Source organism: Dreissena polymorpha, chromosome 16 (genome assembly GCF_020536995.1).
Source record: "Dreissena polymorpha isolate Duluth1 chromosome 16, UMN_Dpol_1.0, whole genome shotgun sequence".
NCBI lineage: Eukaryota > Metazoa > Mollusca > Bivalvia > Myida > Dreissenidae > Dreissena > Dreissena polymorpha.
In genome coordinates, this window is record NC_068370.1 from 4,378,676 (window position 1) to 4,387,616 (window position 8,941).

Below are 8,941 nucleotides of genomic sequence, written 5' to 3' on the forward strand. Positions count from 1 at the left end.
TCTTATTGATCGCATGCTATGCGCGCAGAAAGTTAGTATTTTTCCAAAATCTATAAATAGCGACTCATGGCATTGACATGTTCATTTTGAAATACGCATAGTGTCTTTGTGGGGCTGTATTGACGCAATTCAATGCTCGGAGTACCTTACATATAACTTGCATATACTGTTGGTGTTTTTATTTGGTGCATTTGTGTTTTTTTTAATGAAATTGAGAATTTGCCATACCGTTCAATATTTTTGATAATAATAACATTATTACTACCATTTGTGAGTGTTTTTTTTTAATTGTGTACATATATGGAATAAAAATGTGATTATTGCAACCATAAGTAAATTTCATTAACTTATTTTGGGTATAACTGATCATTTTTTATATTTTAACATTTCATCTATATGGGGTCATTTTGGGACTTTACATGAACCTTAAGTCTGTTGCACGTGAAACCTAAACGTAGAATTAAACCTCCGAATAAATTTCATTTTGCATAATGTTGAATGCCAATGTCTAAGTTAAAGCTTTAATTGGGGCGAACATAAAATGAAGGCTCCCTTTTCTATCTTTAGGCAGGAAGTGCTTCCCGCATTGGGCATCAATTCATACGCAAACACATCTTAACAGTGCACCGTTAACAATAATAGCGATGCAATATCATTAATACGTGCCAGTTAACTGCTAACACAAATGTGAATGACGGATCTATACCTGTGTGCTTTGTCATTAGCAATGTAATTAAGGCAAGCTTTATTTCGAGTCAAGTAAGTATGTGACAAATACAAATCCAGAATAATTATCAAGAGATAAATTCATGTAAACATGTAAAATCGTCTTTATTTTTGGCAAGTGATTACTGCATGGCAAAACAAACAAAAGTATTAGTATTAAACAGAAAAGTTATTACAGGTGGAGTAATCGCCTTTAAACAGCGAAGATGTGGGTTTAAACTGTTTTAAAGGCGCGCCACCCACACACTGACTACTTAATGCACTACACATCCTTGTAAAGAAAAAAATCACCCGGGTAATGTTTACCTGTGATTGTCCGCATGTTTTCAATGCCCTCAACCAAGTCTTGTGTGTAAACCTTGCGGATATCATCGTCAACGAATTTCACGATTTGCGGCAGTTTGAATCTGCGAAATATAAATGTGCACATCGTGATTGTTTCATAAAAAATATTAAAGAAAGTTGCAATAGAATATTCTTTTACAGCTGTGGTCGCTAAAATTATAACACTCGTCTATGGAGGTTCATATAAGCAATGTGATCCACATATTGATTCTTCTGTTTATCCTATCACCTAACGTATTTACACAATGTCGTGCCCGAAAGGCTTGCACGTACATATAACAAGAGCATCGCCTTGCGGGTGCAGACCGCTCATCTATTTTCCTTTTAAAGGTGAAGGGACTCTCATTTTCAATCACAAAGGAGGGAGGGGTGGAGTAAAGAGGGGTGTTTAGTGTGGGGGTGTGGACATTTATTACATTTTCTTCCAAAAATGCGAAAAAAATGAACAAAAAAATCGGGGGGGTTGGGGGTGGGGAGGGGGGATTCTTGGGTGCGATGGTTGTACGGTATTTCAAACATAAAATAATAAAAATAAATATTTGTTTTTTAACCGTTTAAAAAAAATTGGGGGGGGGGGGTGAGGTGGGGGGGGGGGTATAGTTTGAGGGTGTGGTGGTAATTTGTGAGATGATCATAAAAAAAAATTGTTTAGGGGGGGGGGGGATTCGGGTGGGGGAGGGGGGGTGGGGGGGATTCTTGGGTGCGATGGTTGGACGGTATTTCAAACATAAAATAATACAAATAAATAGTTCTGTTTTTTAACCGTTTAAAAAACGGTGGGGGGGGGGGGGTTATAGTTTGAGGGTGTGGTGGTAATTTGTGAGATGATATTAAAAAAAAATGTTTAGGGGGGATTCGGGGGGGGGAGGGGGGGGGGGGCACGGGGGATGGTTTGGGTGGAGTCTAATGTGGTATGTCAGGTAAGAGTAGTTTTGTCATGGTATCAATCAAATCTAATCATAAATAAAGAAGTTATGGCAATTTTAGCAAAATTTAATAATTTGACCTTGAGAGTCAAGGTCATTCAAAGATCAAGGTAAAATTCAACTTGCCAGGTACAGTAACCTCATGATAGCATGAAAGTATTTGCAGTTTGAAAGCAATAGCCTTGATACTTAAGAAGTAAAGTGGATCGAAACACAAAATTTAACCATATATTCAAAGTTACTAAGTCAAAAAAGGGCCATAATTCCGTAAAAATGACATCCAGAGATATGCAACTTGTCCTTTTACTGTACCCTTATGATAGTTTGCGAGTGTTCCAAGTATGAAAGCAATATCTATGATACTTTAGGGGTAAAGTGGACCTAAACACAAAACTTAACCAAATTTTCAATTTTCTAAGTATAAAAAGGGCACATAATTATGTCAAAATGCCAGTCAGAGTTACATAACTTTGCCTGCACAGTCCCCTTCTGATAGTTAATAAGTGTTCCAAGTATGAAAGCAATAGCTTTGATACTGTAGGAATAAAGTGGACCTAAACACAAAACTTGACCAAATTTTCAATTTTCTAAGTATAAAAAGGGCACATAATTCCGTCAAAATGCCAGTCAGAGTAACATTACTTTGCCTGCACAGTCCCCTTATGATAGTTAGTAAGTGTTGCAAGTATGAAAGCAATAGCTTTGATACTTAAGGAATAAAATGGACCTAAACACAAAACTTAACCAAAATTTTCAATTTTCTAAGTATAAAAAGGGCACATAATTCTGTCAAAATGCACGCCAGAGTTATCTAACTTTGCCTGCCCAGTCCCCTCATGATAGTAAGTAAGTGTACCAAGTTTGAATGCAATAGCATTGATACTTTCTGAGAAAAATGGACCTAAACGCAAAACTTAACCGGACGCCGACGCCGACGCCGACGCCAAGGTGATGACAATAGCTCATTTTTTTTTCAAAAAATAGATGAGCTAAAAATGTGTGAGATATGAAATGATTATATCATACACAATCCTATACAAATATAACACTACAATTCTGTTATGGTGCACGTGAGATATAGAGCGGGCAGGAAAAGCTATAGAAGTGGGCCGTTGTATTACAAAACCGTTCATGGAACTGTTGGAAACAGTAGATTGTAAATAAATGAGTCGCGCTCTGAAAAAACTGGGCATAATGCATGTGCGTAAAGTGTCGTCCCCGATTAGCCAGTAGAGTCCGCACAGGCTAATCAGGGACGACACTTTCCGCTTTTATGACATTTTTCGTTCAAATGAAGTCTCTTCTTAGCAAAAATCAAATTTAGGCGGAAAGCGTCGTCACTGATTAGCCTGTGCGGACAGCACAGGCTAAACTGGGACGACACTTAACGCACATGCATTAATCCCAGTTTTCTCAGAACACGGCTTAAATAACTAGAAATGGCGCGGCAGAGGCCGACGCGTATCCCCACGCCGAATGTTTGACCTAGATGTGCCCCAGGGTTGGTAATGGGGCCATGCATAGCTGAGATTGACCGTATTGTCATAAGAGAAGTTCATCATCAATTAGAAGTGAATTGGTGTAGAAATGAAGAAGTTATAGTAAAAGGCAATTTTGGGTGGGTGTGACATATGTGGGCAGGGCGCCCCAGGGTTGGTAATTGTGCCATGCATAGTTGAGATTGACCGTATTGTCATAAGAGAAGTTCAGTATCAATTTGAAGTGAATCGGTGTAGAAATGAAGAAATTATAGTAAAAGGCAATTTTGGGCGGGTGTGGTCTATGTGGGCGGGGCCCCAGGGTTGGTAATGGGGCCATGCATAGTTGAGATTGACCGTATTGTCATAAGAGAGGTTCAGTATCAATTTGAAGTGAATCGGTGTAGAAATGAAGAAATTATAGTAAAAGGCAATTTTGGGTGGGTGTGGTCTATGTGGGCGGGGCGCCCCAGGGTTGGTAATGGGGCCATGCATAGTTGAGATTGACTGTATTGTCATAAGAGAAGTTCAATATCAATTTGAAGTGAATCGGTGTAGAAATGAAGAAATTATAGTAAAGGCAATTTTGGGTGGGTGTGGTCTATGTGGGCGGGGGCCCCAGGGTTGGTTATGGGGCCATGCATAGTTGAGATTGACCCTAATGTCATAAGAGAAGTTCAGTATCAATTTGAAGTGAATCCGTGTAGAAATGAAAAAATTATAGTAAATGGAATTTTTTGGTGGGTGTGGCCTATGTGGGCGGGCGCCCCAGGGTTAGGATTGGGGCCATGCATAGTTGAGATTGACCCTAATGTCATAACAAAAGTTCAGTATCAATTTGAAGTGAATCCGTGTAGAAATGAAAAAATTATAGTAAATGGAAATTTTTGGTGGGTGTGGCCTATGTGGGCGGGGCGCCCCAGGGTTGGGAATGGGGCCATGCATGGTTGAGATTGACCGTATTGTCATAAGAGAGGTCCAGTATCAATTTGAAGTGAATCGGTGTAGAAATAAAGAAGTAAATGTAAAATAACCTAAAAAAATGAGTGATAATTTCTGACGCGGCCCCACCCCAACCGCTATAACTTTTGACCCAGGGGTCAGATCAAAATTCCAAATAGTGCAGGGTCGCACATATGCTCATAGCTACCATGTGTGTAAGTTTCAAGGTTCTAGTGCTTTTAGTGTAGGAGGAGATAGTGGCCAGGACGGACGGACAGACAGACAGACAGACAGACGGACGGACGGACGGACGGACGGACGGCGGAGATAACCACAATATCCCCACCTTTTTTTCAAAAAGCGTGGGGATAATGAGACACATTTACTAACCTGTCAATGACTTCTTTTATCGTATACTCAGTCTCATCCGACTCGCATTGGATCTCAGCGCGTTCAGTAACGGCCACCTTGGCGTACGTCGGTTTACCGGAAACGTTAAATTTTATGCACAAAACGTCTGGTTTTATGTTCCTTCCAGGTAAGATACGGTCCAGCTCAATTGTTGATCCTCCTGGTAAGTCCATGGGCTGATCGTCGGCAGAGTATGCCTTCAGTGTCCTGCAGATCTTCGCAAAGCGCGGAAAGTCGGCAATTAGATCTTTTACTGTCGTATACGTCTTCCCAGTGCATGTCTGGACTTTCGCCTTTCCCTTGTAATTTAAGGGGACCAAAATCTCATCGCTTAAGCGCTCATACCCGAAATCATACTCGCCTTTGGTCGGCCGTACGCCAGATTTCCTGTTCGTAAAGTGTGCTGCCACCTTGTGTAAGACCAACTTGCTGTCTATTCCGATGATGTCATCTTTAGAGAACCCTTCCGATTCGCTGTCTGAGCAAAAGCCTTCGGCGAGTCGCACGACGCACGGAAATGTGAACTTTCGCTCTAGTTCATCCAATCTGTAGGAGGCGCTCGACCAGTTCATGACATCACCGGGAACACTCATGTCCAAACTGGAATGATATAGTTGTTGTAAATCTTCAACGTAATAAGTTGTTACTCCGGCACTTAAAAAAATATGCATGACGGATTGTGCTATATTTTGTATTTTATTCTTCATTTCGTCTCTGATACCATTGAGTGGATGTTATGCACATGTTTTAAAAAAAAAAACGCTGAAAGATTTAACGGCTTCCGAGTAAACAAATTAATGACTATATAACATGCAATTGTAAATACTTATCACTGTAGATCCTGGATTCGTTAACATTAAAACCCGGAAGCGATAAAACTGTATCAATAATCATTTATGAGAGATTCAAAATAAAATCGAACCGCCTCGTAATAGATTTTTGCTAAGAAGAGACTTTCTTTAAACACAAAATTTCATAAAAGCGGAAATTGTCGTCCCTGATTAGCCTGTACGGACTCTCGATGTAAAAGCGAAAGCTGTTTGTTTACACTACAACAGTAATCTGTATTGCGTGTTATAACAGCTATTTTTATTTTCGTTTGACCAATTAAAATTATCGTAGTTTTACTCGATAAGTCATAGATCGCTCGGTGTGACGGAAATGTACCAGATTACACTAAGTTCATTACCGGTTTAACTCTTTAAATACCATCTTTGGTAAAAATATATAAGACATATTTCACTAGTATAATCCAATACATACCAAATTTTTGAAGTGGCTTTTTTCATAATTTGTTTAACCGGATAAGTGTTTTAAGTAACAAAATAATGACAAGGGCTGTTTGTGAAACATGCATGCCCCCCTATATGTGCTATAAGTTGTAGTAGCAGCCAATGTGTGAATACGTTTTTTGTCACTGTGAACAACGGTGGTGGTGGTGGTGGTGGTGGTGGTGGTGGCGGCGGCGGCGGCGGCGGCGGTGGCGGTGGTGGCGGTGGCGGTGGCGGTGGTGGTGGTGGTGGTGGTGGTGGTGGTGGTGGTGGTGGTGGTGGTGGTGGTGGTGGTGGTGGTGGTGGTGGTGGTGGTGGTCGTGGTCGTGGTGGTGGTTGTGGTCGTGGTCGTGGTCGTGGTGTAGTAGTAGTAGTAGTAGTAGTAGTAGTAGTAGTAGTAGTAGAAGTAGTAGTAGTAGTAGTAGTAGTAGTAGGAGTAGTAGTTGTAGTAGTAGTAGTAGTAGTAGTAGTAGTAGTGGTGGTGGTGGTCGTGGTCGTGGTCGTGGTGGTCGTGGTCGTGGTCGTGGTGATGGTCGTGGTCGTGCTCGTGGTCGTGGTGGTGGTGGTGGTGGTGATGATGTAGCAGTATTAGAAGTAGTAGTAATAGTAGTAGTAGTAGTAGTTGTAGTAGTAGTAGTAGTAGTAGTAGTAGTAGTAGTAGTAGTAGTAGTAGTAGTAGTAGTAGTAGTAGTAGTAGTAGTAGTAGGAGTAGTAGTTGTAGTAGCAGTAGCAGTAGAAGCAGCATTACAATAACAATACTTAAGGATGATCAAATGGGAAAAGGTAACCTAGCACTGGCAGTAAATATGGGGCTCATTTACAGGTCAGATTTGAAATCTCTGCTGTAAAATGAGATTTTAAATGAATTTAAGGGAGGCAAATGCTGTAATAAAAAGAACATGCATAAACGGTAGTTGTTTCCCTTGCTTGAACCATGCTAAATCCTTAAAATGCCTATTTCCAGTAACTGTGACCTTCACCTGTGACCTTGACCTTTGACCTAGTGACCTCAAAATCAATAGGGGTCATCTGCGAGTCATGATCAATGTACCTATGAAGTTTCATGATCCTTGCCCCAAGCGTTCTTGAGTTATCATCCGGAAACCACCTGGTGGACGGACCGACAGACAGACAGACTTAAAATGCCTATTTCCAGTAACTGTGACCTTCACCTGTGACACTGACCTTTGACCTAGTGACCTCAAAATCAATAGGGGTCATCTGCGAGTCATGATCAATGTACCTATGAAGTTTCATGATCCTAGCCCCAGCGTTCTTGAGTTATCATCCGGAAACCACCTGGTGGACGGACCGACAGACAGACCGACATGAGCAAAGCAATATACCCCCTCTGCTTCGAAGGGGGGCATAATAATTAAACTAGTCTATCAAAATACTCACGTATAACATGACCTGTAAGTATAACTGATTTCCCGAAATAGTCCTCAGTGTCAATTCACATGCGTTTTAATACTTAAAATCAATATTCGTCACATTAAACTTAAAGCAATGTTCATGACACGAAAAATATTATCAAAAAGAAATATACTTCGGTGTCGAATTATTAATAATTATTCCATACGCCTATGATCCCAGTGTACTTCCTTGTATTTAGTTGAATTCTTTTCAGGTAATATCTGCCTAACAAAATGTGAACACGTGCATTTAAATCACAAAGAGAACAGTAATTTATCCGTTTTCTTACATAGGACAGACATGCCAGTTTTCTTCTTCCTTGTTGATAATTTATATCAATATGTAAAATATAGCGTGTGCTCAAAGGTACGTCTTGGTTTACACGGGTAAATCTATCTGATATGCTAGCATGAAGAACAAGGTTAAACTATAAAAACACGCTTTAACTGATTTGCACAACGGTAACCGGACCTGCTATAAATGCGATTTGCAAAGAAATAAGCATTAAACTAATAAAACACAAGTGTCTTGTAATCGCGCGTTCAATACAATCGATAGATAATAACACGAAAACGGTAGTAGCTCAAGCAGGAGCTAAACAACCTAGGAATTAGTTGTAGACAGAAAAGAGAGCGCTTAAAAAAACTGAGCTTATTGCCTGACATGTGATAGGGTTTGAAACGCCAAAGATCTATCAAGAAATAGTGAATTTGAGCTCAAATGTATAGAAAGCACAAAACATACCAAATCCTAAGTGTAAATGAGCATCAATCTGGTAAAACGGGACTTAATGCATGTGCGAAAAGTGTCGTCCAAGATTTGCCAGTGCATTCCGCGCAGGCTAATCAGGAAAGACAGTTTCCTTCTAATCTGGATTTTCGCGAAGAAAAGGCTTACCGGTACTTTAAGCAAAAAATATCATACAAGCGGAAAGTGTCGTCCCTGATTAACCTGTGGAGTGCAGAGGCTAATCTTGGACGACACTTAACGCATATTATTATCCTTTTGTTCATTAAAAACACGAAGTTTTAATTATTTGTATTTTTACTTACATATCATACGGTTTAGAAATTGTCATATTGAGGTCCGTCTAGATAACATCGTCCCATTAATTTGTCACTTGTCTGGTCGTATGCGTGTATGAATACTGTAAATAGAATATGAATACATTGCTACACAATTGAGCCGATCACAATCGCCTGCATTGACCTCATCCGATGCCATGTAGCCGTTGTGAAACTCGATCCTCTTATTTTGTAACAATGTGGGTTTTATTTTACAGAGAAATACGAATATCGACTGTCAACTTTAAATGGATGTTCCTTTAAAGTGACATTATGCGTATCTAACAGTATATGCTATGTTTATAGATGTCCATCGCAATATCCCGGAAAGAGAACAATAATGCATTTGAATATCAACCGTA

General features: G+C 40.0%; 1 protein-coding gene across 10 annotated transcripts in view; it reads right to left on the reverse strand.

The window, feature by feature from the left end:
• Positions 1-8,734, reverse strand: part of LOC127862610 (titin-like) — a 27,145-nt gene extending 18,411 nt beyond the window's left edge. For 2 of the 10 annotated variants that reach the window (XM_052401811.1, XM_052401809.1), the window contains exons 1-3: positions 8,568-8,730; positions 4,808-5,428; positions 1,033-1,133 (exon numbers count right to left, since the gene is read on the reverse strand). In XM_052401811.1, coding sequence (XP_052257771.1) covers positions 1,033-1,133; positions 4,808-5,428; positions 8,568-8,593 — 748 coding nt within the window. In that variant the 5' untranslated portion in view covers positions 8,594-8,730. Of the gene's footprint in view, positions 1-1,032; positions 1,134-4,807; positions 5,429-7,500; positions 7,951-8,567 lie in introns of those variants that run through there. The other 8 variants (XM_052401812.1, XM_052401804.1, XM_052401810.1 and 5 more) reach the window with 8 other exon arrangements.
• Between the last annotated feature and the right edge of the window lie 207 nt (positions 8,735-8,941).